Source organism: Herpailurus yagouaroundi, unplaced genomic scaffold (genome assembly GCF_014898765.1).
Source record: "Herpailurus yagouaroundi ecotype Mexico unplaced genomic scaffold, PumYag 208, whole genome shotgun sequence".
NCBI lineage: Eukaryota > Metazoa > Chordata > Mammalia > Carnivora > Felidae > Herpailurus > Herpailurus yagouaroundi.
The window spans coordinates 3564419-3587670 of NW_024412439.1; the positions used below are offsets into that span (position 1 = coordinate 3564419).

The 23252-nt window shown below is 38.6% G+C and overlaps 1 protein-coding gene across 8 annotated transcripts in view; it reads right to left on the reverse strand.

Moving 5' to 3' along the window:
- The window catches only part of ZNF624 (zinc finger protein 624), a 36310-nt gene extending 13058 nt beyond the window's left edge, over positions 1–23252 (reverse strand). Inside the window, exons 1-6 of one of the 8 annotated variants that reach the window (XM_040453129.1) lie at positions 23074–23111; positions 11829–11917; positions 11276–11363; positions 9749–9814; positions 1704–1830; positions 864–959 (exon numbers count right to left, since the gene is read on the reverse strand). In XM_040453129.1, the coding sequence (XP_040309063.1) occupies positions 864–959; positions 1704–1773 (166 nt within the window). In that variant the 5' untranslated portion in view covers positions 1774–1830; positions 9749–9814; positions 11276–11363; positions 11829–11917; positions 23074–23111. Of the gene's footprint in view, positions 1–863; positions 960–1703; positions 1831–3180; positions 3737–9748; positions 9815–11275; positions 11364–11828; positions 11918–22219; positions 23024–23073 lie in introns of those variants that run through there. The other 7 variants (XM_040453128.1, XM_040453124.1, XM_040453126.1 and 4 more) reach the window with 7 other exon arrangements.

The window sequence follows — 23252 nt, forward strand, 5'->3', positions numbered from 1 at the left end:
GAGGAGAACAGGAGGGTTCCCCCAAAGTTTTGGCAGGCTTGCAGGTTCACCTGCAAGTTAAATAATGAGTAAATAGGTTTAGCTTAAAAGAAATCAGTGGTGGGGCATCTGGTTGGCTCTGTCAGTTAAGCATGAGACTCTTGGTTTCAGCTCAGGTCATGATCTCACGGTCTGTGGGATCTAGTCCTTGTGTCAGGCTCTGTGCTGACAGTGCCTGCTTGGGATTCTCTCTCCCTCATTCTCTGCCCCTCCCTGACTCGTTTTTTTTTCTCTCTCTCTTTCTCTCAAAATAAATAAACTTTAAAAAAATCAGCAGAGGGGTGTCTGAGTGGCTTAGTAGGTTAAATGTCTGAATTTGGCTCAGGTCATGATCTCGCGGTTCGTGGGTTTGAGCCCCACATGGGGCTCTCTGCTATCAGCTCAGAGCTTGAAGCCTGCTTTGGATTCTGTGTCTCCTTCTCTCTCTGCCCTTCCCCCACTTGTGTTTTCTCTCTCTCAAAAATAAATAAACATTAAAATCAGGGGTGACCCTTAACAAAGCATTTTTAGGAAGATTAATGAAGGAAGAAAGGTCAGATAATAGTTAAACAAATGAGAAAAATGTAAAGTTAACTGAGAAGATAGAACTGAAAGGGAGGTTTCATGCATGTTTGAGTGAAGGAATAATTATGAAAATCATGTCCTCAAGACAGCAACATAGGATGGGACAGGAACCAAAAGTAGAGAACAGAGAGAGAGGCAAAAAGAGAGAGCAGGCAAGGTGGGGGAGAGATGATACTCCTCCAAGTATTTCAGATGTTCTGCTCCAGCCATAACCTACTAACTTGCAATAAATCCAATCCTCCTGGTTCTTTTGAACTCACCTGGATAGGGGGTTCTTGCAATTTCCCTCACTACCACCCACGGTCCTTTGCCATCCTCCAGGTGAGATATCATGTCTGGTTTGGAAACTGCAAGCCCTTGTTAGAGAAGAATGAATAGGATTTGACTGTGTTTAGGAGTAAGAACTATTGCCAAACTCAGTCTCAGCTCTTAATCTTCTGTGCAGAGTGGCTATTATGGTAAGTTCTAGAGACGGACTGTCCAATACACTTTTCAGTACTCTCAGGTGGCTATTTAAATTTGAATTAGTTAAAACTATGTAAAATTTAAAATTCAGTTCTTCAGTTGTACTAGCCAGATTTCAAGCTGTTAGTAGCTTCAAGTGGCTAGTGTGTCCATATTGGAGAGCACAGATACAGAACACTGCCATCACAGCAGAACATTCTATTGTACACTGGAGTTATAGAGAATTACAAACATTATCTCAAAGGAGTTCAACACGATGATCCCAGGTTTTCTGGGATAATAGAACATGGGAGTAATCTGAGTTTAGGAAGAAAATGAATGCATTTGTGTCTTTCTTTCTGGAGGTACTAATAACTATAGCCCTCATTTATAAACGTGATCAGAAAAAACTTTAGTCCTAAATCTGGGACTGTCAACAATCTCCAAGACTCCAACGAAATGTGTATTTCTTACTTTACAATGGGCAGACCGCTTAGTTAAGCACAAGGGATGGCATGGCTCCCACCAACATCCCCACAATAGAAGAGTTTAATGCCTAAGCTCTAACCCCAAATTCATTTAAGTACTTTGAAGGTTCTCTGTCTTCAGCAAACCCGGTCAAATGGTCAGTAAACGAACAAAGAAGTTATTCTTACCCAGGGAGACAAGATTCCTGTAATTCTCTAGCATCACGTCCTTGTGCAGGTTCCTCTGGGAAAGGTCCATCAACCTCCACTCTTCTAATGAGAAGTCTATAGCCACATCTTTAAATGTCACAGAATCCTAAAATAAATATACTACGATCACCTGGGGACTATATAATAAGACCTGTTGGGCAGAATAACACATACAAAACTGGAGGAAACTTCTGGAACTCATGGCCACTAAATGACCACTGAAGTCAACCAGTTCAGCCCTTAAAGGATGAATCTCTCCAGTGACAAGAACTTAAAACCACAAGAGGAGTTTTAGTCCTCCTGTGAAAATGTTCTTTTCACACTAATTCAAATCTGGCTTTCTCTAACTCTGAAATATTGGTCTTACTACATTATCTGGAATCAAACAGCATGGTTTCCTCCTTCTCTAGAAAGTCTTAATATTGGTAACAGCTAGTAGTTTCTACCCAAATAATCTTTTCTCCCTCAAAACCCTGGCTTATCTATAGGTATCTACAATATCAGCTCTTTTTCAGTTCCAAATCTATAGAATATGGCTTCATAAAAGATGCAGTTTATCAATCAGATTGCAGATACAGAATATTGTAAGCTCTCACTTTGAGCATGAAAATGGAGAGGACTGGAATAGAGGCTAGACTGTTTTGAATATTCCTTGTTTTTTAGATTTTACTTTTGAACATGTAAATGCATTATTATAAAAGAAAAATTTTAAATTTAAAAAGTCATTCCTAAAAATTAAAAGTAAAATGCAACCAGTTTGAACTATATGCATTCATCAAAGAGAAATTATTTTAAGTAACTTTAAAACATAGCAATTTTTCTGTTCATCCTTTGTGAGATATACCCCAAGAAGAAAAAGAAGTGCAAAAACTGTATGTTTTCAATAAATAGCCTGATTGTTGGTGGTAATGATGAAAATGGTATTTTGTAACTGCTATGTGTGTAGTGTTTGATAAAACAAATTATTACATTTCTGTCATTGAGAAGAGATAAATTTGGCAGGGGAGAAAGAAGATATAAATGTAATACTGATGAGATTATACAGTAATTCCATAGATCCAAATTTGAATTGGAAGTATCAGTATAAACTCATGAATTATTTTATTTTTTAGGAAAGAAAAATATTTTTCCTAGCTTCATCCACTGAAAAGTCCTAAAAATAAAAACAATAGCTAATAAAGTAACATTATGTAAGCTAGACTTTACCTCCCACTAAAAGGAATCAGGGCCTGGAACTTTCTGTGATACCAAAATGCAAACAAGCTATCAAACACTACTTGAAGAGTCTCCCCCTAGCTAATAATGGGACAATTTGAACATCAGTAAGAATAATAAATTACAATGGGTTTCAAAAATATACCTTTAAGCTCATGATTTCATAATAATACTATAAAAATACTCATTGATCATTTTTGGAGGATGCCTTGAAACTGGCAAATAAAGAGAAAGAATTAACCTTTTGTCCTTTTCCCATGTAAAATATTATAATTTTTATGGTTATCAAGTGTGATCACATTGTTGATGAGGAGAGATTTCTCTTTATGGAAGGATTCCAGCTAATACATTAAAAGAAATAAAAGAATTAGAATATCATCATTTTGTAACCTTTAATGAATTAAAGGGTCATCAGTGGCTGCTAATATATCAAAGAGGCCTCTCGACCAGGCATAGGTGCCTTCTGGTAGTATACACCAGATACATGAAATACTATTGTCAAAAACATTTTTAAAAGAGTCAAACTGGAATCTGATAAAGCCTTTAGATCTGACTAACAATACAGGGAACAGATGAACATGTTAAATATCCCCATGGAGACACAATAAATAAAATCCAAATTGTGTGAAATTCTAAATCAATGCTGTCCAAAGAAGTATATTGCAAGTCACATATGTAATGTAAGGTTTTCTAGTAGCCCCGTTAAGAAGAAAACAAGTGAGGGGCGCCTCGGTGGCTCAGCTGGTTAAGTGTCTGACTTTTGGTTTCAGCTCAGGTCACGATCTCACAGTATGTGAGTTCAAGCCATGCACTGGGGACTCTCTCTCTCTCCCTCTCTCTGCCCCTCCCCTGCTCATGCTCTCTCTTTCTCTCTCTCAGAATAAAGTAAATAAATAAATAACATAAAAGAAAACAAGTGAAATTATTTTAAATAATACATTCAGACTAGTGCACATATAATTTCAATGTGCAATCAATGTAAAAATTATTAATGAGATTCTATCTTTTGTATTAAGTCTTTGAAGTGATGTGCATCTTTTTTTTTTTTTAATTAAAAAAAAAATTTTTTTTTTCAACGTTTATTTATTTTTTGGGACAGAGAGAGACAGAGCATGAACGGGGGAGGGGCAGAGAGAGAGGGAGACACAGAATCGGAAGCAGGCTCCAGGCTCTGAGCCATCAGCCCAGAGCCCGACGTGGGGCTCGAACCCACGGACCGCGAGATCGTGACCTGGCTGAAATCGGACGCTTAACCGACTGTGCCACCCAGGCGCCCCTGAAGTGATGTGCATCTTAAATTGACAGCATATCTCAGTTTGGATTAGTTACATTTCATGTGCTCAAAAGCCACATGTGGCTAGTGGCTACTGTATTGGACAACACAGTTCTAAAGTAGAAATAACGTGGTTTTTCAATGAATTATTACAAGGGGGAAAAGGGGGGGGGGAACCTCTAGCCTAAAAGTGACCTAAGAGACAACAGTAAGTAATCGTAACATGTGAATCAATTGGGGAAACAAATACCAACTCCACATTTGATATTAAGGCTTTCTGCTGATTTTTTAGCTGTAACCATGATAGTATATGTAACATTAAAACACATCTTTTATAGATATATAATGAGATATTTATAGATAAATTATATAATGTCTTGTATATGCTTCAAAATAATTAGTGAGAGAGGGTAAGATTACAAATGAAACATGATTATTATCCATGGTCCAATAATTGTTGGGAGGCAGGCAACAGGTGCAAATGGATTCATGTATATGTATAGTGCATAATATTTGTCAGGTACTGATCTAATAAGGGCTTGTTACATAATGACTGAATCCTCACAATAAGGAAGGTGCTAATAAGAAAAGTGAGGCATGAACTAATATAACACTGTATGTTAACTCTACTGGAATTCAAATTAAGAACTTAATAAAAAATTAAATATATACCTTAGGGAACTAGAAAAGGAAGAGTGAACTAATTTTTTTTTTTTTTTAAAGGGACACTTCACCAAGGTAATGACCCTCCTGTTCATTTTTTAAATGTTTCTTCATTTTTGAGAGAGAGAGAGAGAGAGAGAGAGAGAGAGAGAGAGAGAGAAGCAGAGCGTGAGCAGGGGAAGGACAGAGAGAGGAGACACAGAATCCAAAGCAGGCTCCAGGCTCCGAGCTGTAAGCACAGAGCCCGATGTGGGGCTCAAACCCACAAACCGTGAGATCATGACCCACGTTGGCGCTCAACCGACTGAGCCACCCAGGTGCCCCAAACTAAATTTTTTTTTAAAGCAGAAGGAAATAATAAATATTAGAATCAAGATAAACCAAACAGAGAATAGAAAAACACTAGAGAAAATCAACTAATGCAAAAGTCAGTTCTTTGAAAAGATAACAATTACAAAGCCCTTAGGTAGACTGACTAAGAAAAAAGAGAAGACTCAAATTACTAAAATCAGGAATGAAAAAGGAGACATACTAATGACCTTACAGAAATAAAAGGATTATAAAAGAATATACTATGAACAACTGTATGCCAACAAATTAGAAAAATCTAGATAAAATGGGCAGATTCCTAGGAAGACACAAACTACCAAAAGTGACTCAAGAAGACATAGAAAATATGAAAATTATAATTAAACTTCCCACGAATAAACACCCAGTTCAAGTGGCTTCACTGAATTCCACCAGACATTTCAAGAAGAATTAACACCAATCTTTCACTAACTCTTCCAAAAAACACAAGGAAAAATTCTTAACTCATTCTGTAAGGCCAGTATTACCACAATAAGACAAATGTAGAATTTAAGGAAGAGTGAGACAAAATTAATTCAGTCTGATTCAGTTTGAAAACAGCAACAAAGAAAACATAATATATGCCATAGCCAAATGGGATTTATCCCATGTGTACAAAGTTCATTTAATATCTTAAAGTCAATCAAGGTAATACACCATATTAATAGAGTAAAGAAAACCCACACAATGATGTTAATAGACCCAACTAAGTATGTGACAAACCCAAGAAACTAGAAATAGAAGCAAACTTCGTCAACATGATAGAGACCATCTATGAAAACCCAAATCAAACATCATAATAGTGAATGGCCATATGCATTCCCTCTGTGATCATAAACCTCACAAAGATGTCCCCTCTCCTCACTTCTATTCAACATTATACTATAAGTTTTAGCAAGAGAAACTAGAGAAGAAAAAGAAATATGAGGTATCCAGATTGGAAAGGAAGAAGTAAATTTCTATTTGGAAATGACATAATCTCCACTTACAGATGATATTATGTTGCATATAGAAAACCCAACAAAAATCCACACACATGCCCATGCAAAAACAAAAACTAAAACCCTTCTAGAACTAAATAAACTAGTTCAGCAAGGTTCAGGACACAAGATCAATATACGTTAAGTCAACCATTTCTATACACTAGCAATGAACATTCCAAAAAAGAAATTAAGAAAAAAATCCATTTAAAATAGCAAAAAGAATAAAACACCTAGGAATGAATTTAACAAAAGATATGCACGACACGTACACTGAAAATGACAAAACATCACTGAAAGAAACTGAAGAATACCTAAATAAATGGGAAAACATTCCATATTCTTATTATAAAACTTAATATTAAGACTTTAATATTTCCCAAATTGATCAACAGATTCAATACACGTGCTATGAAAATTCTTTTTTTTTAATTAAAAAAATATTTTTTAATGCTTATTTATTTTTGAGACACAGAGAGCGAGTGGGGAGGGGCAGAGAGAGAGGGAGACACAGAATCTGAAGGAGGTTCCAGGCTCTGAGCTGTCAGCACAGAGCCTGATGCGGGGCTCGAACCCACGGACCATCAGTTCATGACCTAAGCTCAGGTGGGACGCCCAACCGATGAAGCCACCCAGGCGCCCCTGAAAATTCTATTTGCAACTTTTGCAGATATGGAAATGTTAAAAATTATCACTGAAAAACTGGTTTTACTAGAATTAAAGTTAAATAAAACTAAGTTAAATAAAACTAAGTTCAGTACTTATCAACAGGATGTAGAATTTAAGAAAGAGCCACACAGAATTACTCTTCTGTCAGGGATTTCCTGTCAGAAGAACAAAAATAAACCATATGAATTATTCACCAGGTCAAAAATAATGGCACTTTCCTATAGTTCATGACTCAAAGTCTGAAACTATTAATATTTTTACCTTAAAAATTTTAAGTCTAAACTACCATATGTTAAAGGACAATATTAAGGATGATTGGCCCAGTACTAAATTAAAAAAAAAAAAAAAACTATGTAAAAATTATGTGTACGACTGAGTGTCAGAATGTATTTTCTCCTAAAAGCAAAAAGAAAAGCCCAGTTTTACACAAAACATTCTTAGAATAAAACCAACTTTCAAAGTATAATTAAAAAAACCTTCAAAACGTAATTCTAAAAAAAAGGAGCTGAACTTCTACATAATTAAAAAAAAAAACCACGATTATGTATAAGAGAGGAGGCAAGAATGGGAAAAAGACTGTCTCTTCAAAAAAAATGGTGTTGGGAAAACTGGACAGCTACATCTAAAAGAATGAAACTGGACCACTTTCTTATACCATACACAAAAATAAAGAAAAACTGAATTAAAGACCTAAATGTAAGACCTGAAACCATAAAACATAGGGCTTAGCAACAGTTTTCTGGATCTGTCTCCTAAGGCAAGAGAAACCAAAGCAAAAATAAACAACTGGGACTATAGGAAACTAAAAGTGTTTGCATAGCCAAAGAAACCATCAACACAAAAAGGCAACCTGCTGAGGGGCCCTGCCTGGTTCAGTCAGTGGAGCTTGTAACTCTTGACTTCAGATCGTGAGTTCAAGCCCCAGATTGGGCATAGAGTTTACCTGAAAAAATTAAAAAAAGAAAAAAGGCAACCAAATGAATGGGAGAAGGTATCTGCAAATGATTTATCTGAGAAGGGGTTAATATCCAAAATCTAGAAAGAATTCACACAACTCAATAACAAAAAAACAAATAACCTAATTAAAAAGGGCAGGTGACCTGAATGAACATTTTCCCAAAGAGAACATGTGGTCAACAAAAAAAATGCAAATCAAGATCACAATGAGATACAGCTGTCAAAGTGGCTTTAAAACAAAAAAGACAAGAAATAATAAGAATTGGTAAGGGTGTGGAGAAAAGGAGTCACTTGTGTATACTGTTGATGGGAATGCAAGCTGGTGTAGCTGCTATGGAAAACAGTGTGGAGGTTCCTCAAAAAATTCAAACTAGAATTACTATATGATCCAGTAATTCCACCACTGGGTTGTTGCCCAAAGAAAATAAAAACACTCATTCAAAAAGATAAACGCACCCCTATAATTATTGTAGCAATATTTACAATAGCTAAGATATAGAAGCAACACAAGTGTCTACTGATAGATAAATGGATAAAGAAGATGTGGTATGTACACATGTACACACACACACACACACACACACACACACACACACTGAACTACTACTCAGCCATAAGAAAGAAAAAACAAAAACAAAACCTTGTCATTCCTGACAACATTGATGGACCTAGAGGTTATTATGCTAAGTGAAATAAATCAAAGATAAATATATGATTTCACTTATAAGTGGAATCTAAAAAAGAAAACAAAAGAACAAAAAACAGAAACAGACTCCTAAATACAGAGAACAAAATGGTGGTTGTTGGGGGGGGGGTGTGTGAGAGGATGGGTGAAATAGGTGAAGGGGATTAAGAGGTACAAACTTCCAGTTATAAAATAAACGACAGAGATGAAAAGTATAGCACAGAGAGTATAGTCGACAACATTGTAATAACTTTGTATGGTAACAGACAGTAACTACGCTTATTGCCATGAGCACTGTGTGAGTTATCCAATCACTATGCTGTACAACTGAAACTAATATAATACTGTATGTCAACTATACTTCAAAAAAAAATTTTTTTTTAATTTAATCCCTGTAATTCTAAAAGTATTGTCAACACATGCCAAAGATTTACTTAGGTCATTAATGAGAGATTAGCTGCCTGACAAACCTGGTTCAAAGGAGACACAAAAACAGCTGTCTACTGATTGCAGAAAAAGGAATGCTGGAATAAGACCGCAAAATTAGTTAGAAACCTGGTGAATGTCCTACAAGGACAATAAAACCATAAATTTGGGGGTTATTTTTTCTCCAAGGTAAAATAACTTGCAAATTTTCAATGTTCTGGATATTAACCAACAGTAACTAGTACATCAAACAACGTAACTCTCCGGGCTATGTCAGGTGACTCTTACACAGGCTGGTTAGACAAAGGTTTAATGCGACACTGAAAGGGCATACATTTACCTTTTGCCTTATTTCTAAGTTTTAGATAACTTTTCTTAACATATTTCATACATTTCTGACTTTGGTATTTTCTGGAAAAATCAGCTGAATTCTATACTCATGAATAAGAAAGTCAGCTTAATATAATGAAATAAAAAACCTAAACCAATTTAAACACACCTTAAATATCTCCACTGATGTTCATGTATTCTTGATATTTTTAATGGTGGTGAGTCTCACGATGCAAAGCAAGAATCAGAGCATGTGATATAGGATACTTTATCATCAGTACTTACAATGTGACCTGCCACATTAGGGCTGCCACCAAGGGAAATGAAATCCGTCAAACTGATGCGGCCAGCCCTGGGGTTACTACAGCTATCAAGCAAGATGATATTCACTGCAAACTTGCAAGGCACTAGGAACATTAAGAACCAGGCACAGTAAAAGAGGCACTTTATTCCCCTCATGTAACATGTTAGGCATTACCTTTTCCAATTCTGGTTCTTCAGCCTGAAGGTGAAGGTCTTCATCTGGCTTGGAAACTTCAGGATTCTGAAGGGATACAGGATACGATCACTCAGTGATAGGCTGCTGATGACTCACAGCAGAGCCTCAAGTACCAACGGTCCACTGTGGATGTGGCATACATGGGATGATCCCTTTTATTGTTTGATTTAGGGCTGAAATTAACAGGGTGGCCCCTTTTATTGGTTAATTTAGTGCTGAAATTACCATCCCACAGTAACATCCAGTCATCTTCTTCAACTTTGTTTGAGACAATGACAAACACAAGACTGAGAAAGATACAACCGCATAGTTTTTAAAGGAGGCTTCCAACAAAGAACCTATTGTAACAAAAAAAATAGATTTATAGTAAGAGGCCTTCAGATCCTACATAATTTTCCCTTTTCATATAGAGTTGAAATGTATTTCTCAGAAAGTATCTATCTTAAGAATAGTATTCAAAACCTACTAACACTATGTACTTTGTACAGTTGAAAATCATTTCAGTGTTGTGGGGGGTCAGGGGGAACGTCTTGTAGTTACTCAGGTAGCATTTCAGGGACTTCTCACTACATTATTTTCTTAACCTTATAAGCTGTATCCCTATGAGGGCCTGATTTTATAAATGAGATGGTATTTTACTACCTCTTTCGATTAGTACTTATGATTTTAGGTTTTGTGTGTGCCATTTAAAAAAACTATGGATAATAAAACTACTGAAAGTCCATTGAGAAAAACTGTTATCTTATTTCTGCCCTTCCAAGTTCTTATCTAAAAAATAAAAACATTCAGCTTCCAGAAAATTAATGATGTGAACATCAACCTCTGGTAATTAGGGATGGGTCTGACCATGTCAATACTAGACAAATATTTCAGATATGCTGATCAAATGTAACATTTTGGTTTTTATTTATCTTTTCAAGAGTATGTTTTAAGGACTGTTTACATGTTATACATCCTGGCTATAAAGAGTGAAAGGTCACTACTATAGGTTACCGCAGATCACAACTAGACAAATTGTATTTGTTGGTATTACCTTTCTTCGGAATCTATTTCAAAAAGTCACTGCTAAGACACGGACTGTACCTCACTGACACCCACCTCAAACACACACACCATACATATATATATATACTTAAATGTCTTCAGGGAAACATTAAAAGATTCAGCTTCAATATCTAATTTCCAGTACTATCTTCCATGCTTTCCAGCTGGAATCACTAGCTCACCCCACTGTTCTCTTGCCCTTAAACTCCCTTCTCACCTGAAGTACCCTTCTAAATACTTTACGACAACTTAAATCCCACTTGTGAGTACTACCTAAGTCTAACTGTCCTCATGAGCTTTCTGTAACCAGTTTTGCCCATACTAATGCCCATTTCTTTTCTTACATAGCACTCATCATGTTTATCATACAGCTAAGCATCATTAGCAAAATTCCTAGCAATAGATGCAGTAACTATCATTCACCTAAACAAATTATGTAACTATTTCTTTTGTAGGCCTTACCTCAATGAGACTGTAAGCACCCTACAGCCAAGCTCTGTGTCTTAAACATCTTCTTTCTCTCCATGTCATCTATTAAACTTGGTCACTTCTTAATGGGTAGAAAAGAGGAGATCACTGAGAGTGGGCACAAGGGGAATGGTCCCTCTTAATTAAGAGGGTGTGGGTGTGTCTGTGTGTGTACATACTTTCCCCAAAATTTCCTAAGCAATATTTCCAATTTAAAATATTCGATTCTTTTACCCCACAAATAATTGAAATTTCTTGGGAACAATACAAATTTAACATCAAAAGTAAATTTCCTAGACTGTTTATAAAAAAATAGCAAAAGTATTTTTTGAAAGATCATGTGTCTTGATATTTGGTTCCATATGTAGAGTGAAACTTCTTACAGATTACAAGCTTCACTATGATAAACCCAATTTTCATGGGGGAAACCATCTGATTCAGTTACCAGAAGGGGTCTGGGCGAGATACAGAAGTCACAGAATTCAGGAAAAATAGACATGCTCTTAAACCAAGATGCAGGTCAGCACTAGAGGAAACCCCAACTTACCAGAGGTCCAACAGAAAAAACCACAGCAGCCATAATCTCTTCCTCTGTGTTCCCCTCTCTGCCGAGAGTGGGGTCCTGCAAAGACATGGCTGAGAAAGAGAAATAAGCAATGAAAATCAATCCTGCCTTGGAAATCTCAGAATTACCTCATTGGAATCCTGACATTACAAGGAAGCATGACTAAAGGACACAAGATTAACCCCCAAGATCAGTGAGAAAAAAAAGATCCTTGCTCCTGGATATTGTGACATTTTAATACCATTAAATGTAGTCACAACTAGTAGGCCAGACATTGTACAAGGATCTTTTAAAATACAAGTGGGATTCATTTCTGGGCTGCAGGGCTGGTTCAATATTCGCAAATCAATCAATGTGATACAGCACATTAACAGAAGAAAGGATAAAAACCATATGATCCTGTCAATAGATGCAGGAAAAGCATTTGACAAAATACAGCATCCTTTCCTAATAAAAACCCTCAAGAAAGTCAGGAAAGAAGGAACATACCTTAACATCGTAAAAGCCATATATGAAAGACCCACAGCTAATATCATCCTTAATGGGGAAAAACTAAGAGCTTTCCCCCTGAGATCACGAACACGAGAGGAATGTCCGCTTTTGCCACTTTTGTTTAACATAGTGTTGGAAGTCCTAGCCTCAGCAATCAGACAACAAAATGAAATAAAAGGCATCTAGATTGGCAAAGGAGTTAAACTTTCACTTTTTGCAGATGACATGATATTCTTCATGCAAAACCGGAAAGACTCCACCCCAAAACTGCTAGAACTAATACATGAATTCAGCAAAGTCACAAGATATAAAATCGATGTACAGAAATCAAGTTGCATTTCTATTTCCCAATAATGAAGCAACAGAAAGAGATATCAAGGAACTGATCTCATTTACAATTGCACCAAGAACCATAAAATACTTAGGAATAAACCTAACCAAAGAGGTAAAAGATCTGTACACTGAAAACTATAGAAAGCTTATGCAAGAAACTGAAGACACAAAGAAATGGGAAAACATTCCATGTCATAGATTAGAAGAACAAATATTGTTAAAATGTTGACACTACCCAAAGCAATCTACACATTCAATGCAATCCCAATCAAAATAGCACCAACATTCTTCTCAGAGCTAGAACAAACAATCCTAAAATATGTATGAAACCACTGAAGACCCCAAATAGCCAACGTAATGTTGAAAAAGAAAACTAAAGCTGGAGGCATCACAATCCTGGCTGGACCTTAGCCTGTACTACAAAGGTGAAATCATCAAGACAGTATGGTATTTGGCACAAAAACAGACACATGGAAAAGAACAGACCAATGGAATAGAACAGAGAACCCAGAATTGGACCCACAAATGTATGGCCAACTAATCTTCGACAAAGCATGAAAGAGTATCCAATAGAAAAAAAGTGTCTCTTTAGCAAATGGTGCTGGGAGAACTGGACAGCAACACGCAGAAAAATGAAACTGGATCACTTTCTTGCAAATCAAAATGGATGAAAGACCTAAATGCGAGACAAGAAACCATCAAAATCCTAGAAAACAGGCAACAATCTCTTTGCCCTCAGCCGCAACAACTTCTTACTTGACACATCTCCAAAGGTAAGGGAAATAAAAGCAAAACTGAACTACTGGGACCTCATCAAGATAAAAAGCTTCTGCAGAGCAAAGGAAACAATCAACAAAATTAAAGGCAACCAACGGAATGGGAGAAGATATCTGTAAATGACATATCAGATAAAGGGTTAGTATCCAAAATCTATGAAGACTTACCAAAATCAACATCCGAAAAACAAATAATCCAGTGAAGAAATGGGCAAAAGACATGAATAGACACTTCTAAAAAGAAGACATCCAAGTGGCCAACAGACATGTGAAAAAATGCTCAACATCACTCGTCATCAGGGAAATGCAAATCAAAATCACATTGAGATACCACCTCACACTAATGAGAGTGGCTAAAATTAAAACCTTAGGAAACAACAGACATTGATGAGGATGTGGAGATAGGGGAACCCTCTTGCATTATTGGTGGGAATGCAAACTAGTGCAGCCATTCTGGGAAACAGCATGCAGATTCCTCAAAAAATTAAAAATAGAATTACCCTACAACCCAGCAATGCACTACTAGGAATTTATCCAAAGGATACAGGAGTGATGATTCATAGGGCCACATGTATCCCAGTGTTTATAGCAGCACTACCAACAATAACCAAATTATGGAAAGAGACCACATGTCCATCAACTGATGAATGGATGAAGATGTGGTGTATATATGTGTACACACATACATACAATAGAATACTACTTGGCAACAAAAAAGAATGAAATCTTGCCATTTGAAACAATGTGGATGAAACTGGAGGGTATTATGCTAAATGAAATAAGTCAAAGAAAGACAGATATCATATGTTTTCACTCATAGGAGGAGGTTGAGAAACTTAACAGAAGATCATGGGAGAAGGGAAGGAAAAAATAGCTACAAACAGAGAGGGACATAAACCATAAGAGACTCTTAAATACAGAGAACCACCTGAGGGTTGATGGGGGTTGGGGACCCAGGAGGTGGGGAAAATGGGTGACTGAGGAGGGCATTTTTTGGGATGAGCACTGAGTATTGTAGGTAAATGATGAATCATGGAAATCTACTCCCAAAGCCAAGAGCATGCTGTATACACTGTATGTTAGCTAACTTGACAATAAAAAAAAATAATAATAAAATATCTTTTCTTTTAAAAAAATATTTAGGGGCGCCTGGGTGGTGCAGTCGGTTAAGCGTCCGACTTCAGCCAGGTCACGATCTCGCGGTCCGTGAGTTCGAGCCCCGCGTCAGGCTCTGGGCTGATGGCTCAGAGCCTGGAACCTGTTTCTGATTCTGTGTCTCCCTCCCCCCTTCATGCTCTGTCTCTCTCTGCCCCCCAAAAAAATAAACGTTGAAAAAAAAATTAAAAAAAAAATTATTTACTTTTTATTGAGTAAACTCTACCCCCAACATTGGGCTTGAACTCAATGACCCCGAGATCAAGAGTTGCATGCTGTACTGAGCCAGCCAGGTTCCCCTAAAAATACCTTTTTGTTCGAACTTCACATCAAACCAATGGTAATTATATTTCCACTCCACTGTGAAGAAAATGAGGCTTAGAAAAACTACACAATTTTGGGGCGCCTGGGTGGCGCAGTCGGTTAAGCGTCCGACTTCAGCCAGGTCACGATCTCGCGGTCCGTGAGTTCGAGCCCCACGTCAGGCTCTGGGCTGATGGCTCAGAGCCTGGAGCCTGTTTCCGATTCTGTGTCTCCCTCTCTCTCTGCCCCTCCCCCGTTCATGCTCTGTCTCTCTCTGTCCCAAAAATAAAATAAACGTTGAAAAAAAAAATTAAAAAAAAAAAAAAAAAAAGAAAAACTACACAATTTACCTGAGGCCATATATGACCTCAAATCAGTCTAATTCCAATGCTCACACCTTTTCCACTAAATCAATTTGCTGTGTGATGTGAAAAAAAAATAATTCAATCTTCCTTTGCCACAATCATCGACTCATCTAAAAATGAACCACTTTGGGGCACCTGGGTGGCTCAATCAGCCTAAGTGTCCAACACTTGATTTCAGCTCAGGTCATAATCTTGTGGCTCATGAGTTTGAGCCCTGTATCAAGCTCTGCACTGATGGCACAGAGCCTGCTTGGGACTCTCTCTCTTCCTCTCTCTCTGCCCCTCAGCCGTTTGCTCTCTTTGTCTCTCTTGAAATGAATAGATACACTTAAAAATTTTTTTAAAAAGAATATGCATCCAAGAGGTTTGTATTCACAAGCGTAGTCTGAAGAACAGCAGCATGAACATTACTGGGGAGGTTGTGAAAGATACAAAATCTGAGGTTCAACTACAGAACCTACTGAATCAGAATGAGCTTTTTCATAAGATCCCTAGTTGATTCATATGCCACACATGAAAGCTGAAGGCAATATGGATCTAAAAAAGATCATGCCAACAAATTAGACAAGCTAGAAGAAACAAGTAATTTCCTAAAAAATGTGATCTACTAAGACAGAATCGTGAAGACTGAGAAAATCTGACGGCCGATTAGTAGTAAGGAGATGGAATCAATAATAAAAAATCTCCCCCAAAAAACAAAGTCCAGGACTAGGTAGGTTCATTGCTGAATTCTATCAAACATTTAAGAAGAATTAATACCAACTGTTCTCAAACTCTCTGAAAAAACAGAGGAAAGAATACTTCCAAACTGATTTTACAAGGCTAGCATTACCTGGATTCCAAATCCAGGCAAGGACACAAGAAAAGAAAATTAGAGGTCAATAGCCCTGTTGAACACAGATGCAAAATTCCTCAACAAAATAGTAGCAAACTCAATTCAACAATATAGCAAAAGGATCATACACAATGACCAACTGGGATTTATTCCAGTGATGCAAGGATGGTTCAATATCTGCAAGGCAATCAATGTGATACACCACATTAACAAAATGAAGAATAAAAATCGTATGATCATCTCAACAGACGCAGAAAAAGCATTTGGCAAAATTCAACATCTGTTATGATAAAAACTGTCAACAAAGGGGGTATAGAGAGGACATAATGCAACATAATAAAGGCAATATATGACAAGCCCACAGCTAACACACTTAATGGTGAAATGATAAAACTTTTTCTAAGATCAGGAACAGAGCAAGACAACGATGTCCATTGTCATCATTTATACTCAGCATGACATTGGAAGTCTTGGCTAGAGAAATTAGGCAAGAAAAAGATATAAAAAGCATCCAAATTGGAAAAGAACCGTCACTATTTGCAGATGGCATAATATTATATATAGAAAGTCCTAAAGACTCTCCCAAAAAACCGTTGAATAAACAAATCCAGTAAATTTTCAGGACACAAAATCAACTTATAAAAATCAGCTGTGTTTCTACACACTAACAATGAACTGTAAGAAAGAGAAATTAAGTAAATAATCCCATTTACAATTGTATCAAAAAAGAATAAAATACCTAGGAATAAATTTAACCAAGGAGGTGAAAGATCTATACATAAGATTTAACCATAAGACACTAAATGGAAAAATACTCTGTGCTCGTGCATTGGAAGAACCAATATTGTTAAAATGTTCATACTACCCAAAGCAATTTACAGATTTAATGCAATCCCTATAAAAATACCAACATTTTTCACAAAACTAGAATAATACCTAAAATTGCCTTAAATGTTTCTCAAAAACAGTACTGCATTTTCCCAACACACACACACACACACACACACACACACACACACACACACTCACAATAGTACTACATTTCCCAGCAACTTCACTTCTGGGCATTTACATACAGGAAGCAAAAACACTAATTCAAAAAGATATCCACACCCATGGGTTCACTGTAGCATTAATTACAAAAGCCAAGGAATGGAAGTGTTTGTTGACAGATGAATGGGTAATGTGAGACACAGATACACGACTATTATTCATCCATAAAAAAAGAAGGAAATCTTGCCATTTGTGAAAACATGGATGCACCAAGAGAGCATTATGCTAGGTGAAACAAGTCAGACAGATGTAAACAAGTATGACCTCACTCTTATGTGGAATATAACAAAACAAAACAAAACCTAAACTTGAACTCATAGGTTCAGAAAACAGATTGGTGGTTGCCAGAGGCAGGGATCAACAGTGGCAAGAAGGTGGTCAAAAGCTATAAACTTCCACTTATAAAATAAGCAAGTCCTGGAGATGTAATATATATAATGGTGACTAAAGTTCATAATAATACTGTATTGTATATCTTAAGTTGATAAGAGAGTAAATCTTAAAAGTTCTCATCACAAGAAAAGAATTTGTAACTAGGTGTGGTGATGGACGTTAACTAGATTTGTGGTGATCACTTTGCAATATATACACATATTGAACCACGCTGTATGGCATGTTGTATGCCTGAAACTAATATAATATGTCAATTATATCTCAATTAAAAAATGAAGTAATAAGTATATTTGTGGATTAAAAAAAGAACGAAAGAAAGCTCTCACTACAAATACACACACACACTAAAACAGATCATTATGTCAGGATACATTCCAAAATATTCAAGCCACAATTCACAACAACAACAAAAAGAACATGAAGACACCTAAATTTGGGACTGGCAGTGCAATTTAAACACACTGTTTGGTATGACAACATATAATAGCATTCATCAAAGTTGGTGGAAAGAAGAAGAATAGCACACATACAGAATAAAAAGAAAAAGAAACAATGAATATGGTTAACAGAGAAAGGCCACAGGTTTATGATGAGACAGAAAGGTACAAATAATAAAAAGTAAGAGAATACTTATCTACAAATATGACTTAGCTGACCGGTAGCGAATCAAAAAAACAAATATATGCAACCTGATGGCTAGATATATGACCATCCACTAAGCCAGTAGAGACACCTAGGCACCGTTTCCCTTCCCGGCCCCCTTCTTAAATGAGGATGTGACCTTGCTGATGCTGAGTCTGGTTCAAGAACCAGGTGTGCCTGATAAATGAGATTTCCTTACACCCAATGGTACAGATTGTTAATATAAATTCATCCAACATAGTAATAGCAGTTTCATGAATAAAAAAGGGCAGTGACATACCAAGTTCTGAAACCCTACTTTGTGCAAAATGTGTTACCAGCAGTTGCATGGACCCTCAGTTAGGGACTCTGTTATGATTAATAAGCATGCTCAGTGTCCTCCTGTCCTGAATGAACACCTTACTTCACATAAGATTGAGGAGCTTTGGCTTAATAAACAGCAGAACGTTATTAACCTAATCTTAAAGTTTGTGCCAATCAGCTCAATGAATATACTGGAACATATTCAAAAGTTATTTTCAAGTATTCAAGGAGCATTTGCTAATATTAATCATATACTGCAAAGACTACTGACAATAAAGAAAATCTCAATCAAAAACAAGAAACTGAATAAATGACATTCTCTAACCATGATGTGGTAGAATTACAAACATAAGTCTGAAGGGAGGAAGGGAAAAACTCAATCACCAGGGAATGAAAATAAAATAAACCCTCCTGGGGGCGCCTGGGTGGCGCAGTCAGTTAAGCGTCCGACTTCAGCCAGGTCACGATCTCGCGGTCCGTGAGTTCAAGCCCCGCGTCGGGCTCTGGGCTGATGGCTCAGAGCCTGGAGCCTGTTTCCGATTCTGTGTCTCCCTCTCTCTCTGCCCCTCCCCTGTTCATGCTCTGTCTCTCTCTGTCCCAAAAATAAATAAACATTGAAAAAAAAATTAAAAAAAAAATAAAAATAAAAATAAAATAAACCCTCCTGAATACCTATTAAGTCTAAGAGAGAACTTTAATTGCCAGTGAATTAGAAAGTGAGAGAATAATAGATTAAAAACTCATTGATTCCTGCCAAAACTTTAAAAAGATAAAATTTATATCCCTAAAGACATTCAACTAACATTAAAAAATGTTTTTAATGTTTATTTATATTTTGACAGCGAGAGAGAGACAGAGACAGAGACAGCACGAGCGGGGGAGGGGCAGAGAGATGGAGACAGAATCCGAAGGAGGCTCCAGGCTCCACACTGTCAGCACAGAGCCCAACGTGGGGCTCGAACTCACGAACCTTGAGATCATGACCTGAGCTGAAGTTGGATGCTTAACTCACTGAGCGACCCAGGTGCCCCACAACTAACATGTTTTTAAAGAATAAAAATATTAAACATCTAATGAAATAAGAAAAATAATTTACAAGCAAACCATAAGGAAGAAATAATAAGGAAACTAATAAATTAGAAAACAAAACAGCTGAGAACGGAAGGAGGTGATTCTCTAAATAATGAACATATAAGCCACTGGCTAAAGAAGAAAAAATGCCAATAAACCAAAAATAGAAACAAGAAAGGGGCTATAACATATAAATCATCTTAAAATTGTAGGTTAATAAAAATAAAATTTTCCAAAGAACAATTTTTGTTAAAAAATATTCTAAGACTGACTCAAGCAGCAGAAAACTTAGGCAGGCCAATGCAGTAGCGACTGCTAATTGCCTTTCAACATCCAGTCTCCCCTTCTCTTTGACAAAGGTTTGAAATCTCAGCTGGCCACAAGGCCACCCAACTACAGACATTTCCCAGCCACCTTGCAGGCAGGTGTGCCCAGGTCAGTAAATTATAACAAACGGGATTTGAATAAAAGGGGTGATATCACATCTTTTTCTTTTTTTAAAGGAGTTTTAGTTTATTTTTTTAAAGTTTACTTATTTATCTGGAGAGAGAGAGAGCATACGTGTGTCAGCAGGGGAGGGGCAGAGGGAGGAGAGCGAGAATCCCAAGCAGGCTCTGCACTACCAGCATGGAGCCCAGCAAGGAGCCCAACATGGACCCCAACGCGGAACACAATGAAGGGCTCGAACACCCGAACTATGAGATCGTGACTTGAGCCGAAATCAAGAGTCTGACGCTTAACCAAATGAGCCACCCAAGTGCCCCCAGGTGACATCACATCTTTACCAGGGAGCTGTCTGTCCTCCAGTTCTTTGTTCCCTACCCCCCACCCCCTGCAAAAGGCTTGCAATGCAACAGTATGAAAGTGAGCCAGCTTCTACCATAGGAAAGACAACAGCCCCTAGGAGGTGCTGAAGCAAAAAGAAGAATGGAACCTGGGTTTCTAGATGACCTAATGCCATAGAGCTGCCTACCCCTACCCACCCTTATCACTGCCAGTCACCTGAAAACTCAGACTTTTATGAGAAAGAAATAGTCTTTCTTGGGGTGCCTGAGTGGCTCAGTCAGTTGAACATCTTACTCTTGATGTAACAAAAAAAAATTTTTTTAACATTTATTATTAAGAGACAGAGAGACACAGAGCGTGAGCAGGGGAGGGGTAGAGAGAGGAGGAGACATAGAATCTGAAGCAGGCTCTAGGCTATGAGCTGTCAGCACAGAGCCCGACGTGGGGTTCGAACTCACAAACTGTGAGATCATGACCTGAGCCGACGTCGGTCACCTGACCAACTGAGCCACCCAGGCACCCCTGACTCTTGATTTTTATAGTTAAGTCTCAGAGTTAATAAAAGTGCTTTTCCCATACTTCAGTGTTTCTCTACCTTATTTTAGGTCATGGGTTCCTTTGCAAATCTAATGAAAATGATTTTTTCCCCAGAAAACTCCTACATATACTTAGAAAACCCCCACATCTTAAATCTGAGGATGCAAAAAGCTCATTAAAAAGGAAATTCTGGGGGCACCTGGGTGGCTCAGTTGGTTGAGCATCTGACTCTTGATTTCAGTTCAGGTCATGATCTCAAGATTTGCAGGACTGAGCCCTGAATAAGGCTCTGTGCTCCCAGTGCCCGGGATTCTTGCTCTCCCTCTCTCTCTGCCCCTCCCCTGCTCATGCTCTCTCTCAAAGTAAGAGAAGAAAAAAAAAGGAAATTCTGGGACGTCTGGCTGGTTCAGTCGGTAGAGTGTGTGACTCTTGATCACAGGGTCGAGAGTTCAAGCCCCACCTTGGGTATAGAGATCACTGAAAAAAAATCTTAAAAAAAAAAAAAAAAAAAAGGAAATTCCTCAGCTCCATCCAAGATCTGATCACCATCTCTAGGTATGAGACACAGAAATCTACATTGTCAACAAGCACCTCAAACATTTACCTTGATAAATATTGTTCTAAAGCAAACTAATTCCTCACCCCAAATGAAATACTCTTCTTTTTAAAAATTTTTTTCAACGTTTGTTTGTTTTTTATTTAGAGACAGAGCATGAGTGGGGAGGGGCAGAGTGAGAGAGAGGGAGACACAGAATTCCAAGCAGGTTCCAGGCTTTGAGTTGTCAGCACAGAGCCCGATGCAGGCCTCTGCGGGGCTCCAATTTACGAATAGTGAGATCATGACCCGAGCCTGAAGTGGGATGCAAAACCGACTGAGCCACCCAGGCATCCCATAGATTTTTAAAGATTAATGAACTCCTCCTTGGCAATATGCCATATAGATAATGCTAGTCAAATACGTTTAATACCAAACCGGGCAATAAGCATTTGTTTAAATTTTATAATCAGAATAGCCAACGCTATTTAATCGAGATCAGCTTGATCTCTATTGTGTAAAAAAGAACGCATAGAGAAAAAGACAGCAAGTCAACAAACGGAAGTCCACTGTGACCTCGGAGACCTGGGCCTGTGATGTTTACACTCCTACTTTTCTACACTTTCCAAGTAGACAATAAGAGGTATGTATATATACATAGGAGTTTGGTGTAGTAATAAAGTTCCAGAGTGGCTGTCCACCTCCCCCCCGGTTCTAACCTTGGTTTAGCTACTGTAGAAATGTGTCCATTGGCAAAATCATTTGAGCACACGTTATTAGCGAATGAGGCTTACCGCACTGTTTCTCCTTTCACCTCTGCCATTACGCAGAAGATATCTAATCCAGGCCGACATTTCTCCATAGTCGTAATTGCCTAGATATTTTTTTCCGGATAGTGTCCCTGTCTGTCTTCCCAAGCACTGCGGAAGTATCAAAGACTTGAAAAATGTCACTTCCTGTGGGTCCTCGGCTAGCTTTGTTATTTTAAAATAACGAAGGGGTCCATGTTCTTGTTGAGAACTTCAGCGCCACGGACCAATCCAGCATTTCCCAGCCAAAGCAATAATGCCATTATCAGGTCTGGGAGAGACAGGTGATTTGAAAGTGATTCCGTGAAATGCCATAAAATGAGACGGGGCGGGGGGAGGGGGGGAAGCTGCCTCGGTTACCGAAAGGACAGGAGTTCATCCACCTGTCAGGCCATCAGGTGTGAAATCGCTCCATCCCTGCGGGTTCAGAAGCCAGGACGGAGACAGTCCTTCCTCCAGCCTCGCCCTTTTTCCCTAAGTGCCCATCCGGGGTCCCCCCACTTCCTCCATCAAAGGCGCGGGACTGGGAAGAGGCGGAAAGTCAGGTCAGAGGCCAGCAGGCCCTAGTCGAACCCTACTAAGCCTACGGCCGCGCCCCGTGCTCCCCAACCCCAGCGCCGCGCCCGCCGCCGAGGGCACCGCCAGCCCCGGAGCCAAGCCTGGGGGAGACCGCGCAGACAGCCAGGCAGGAGGCCCAGCCCAGTCGCCTCTCGGGTGGGCGTGTCGGCTCAGGGACAGGGGCTCTGGAGGGAACGGCCCCGCCCCGGACGCCGCCAGGAGCCCAGCGCCGAGGGAGGGGCGGCGGGGAACCGGGGCCCGGCGCCCGGGGCAACGAGTACCTGGCTGCAGAACTGAGGACAACTGAGGGCACTCGCAGAGCAGGGCGGGAACGCTTCCAGCAATGGCGCCGGCTTGGCGGGCCGGCTGCCAGGCAAGACAATGCGCTTGCGCGGCCGGGGCGCCAGAACTCCAGCGCCCAGAATCCTCAGCGCCAGAGCTTTTTTTTTTTTTTTTCCTA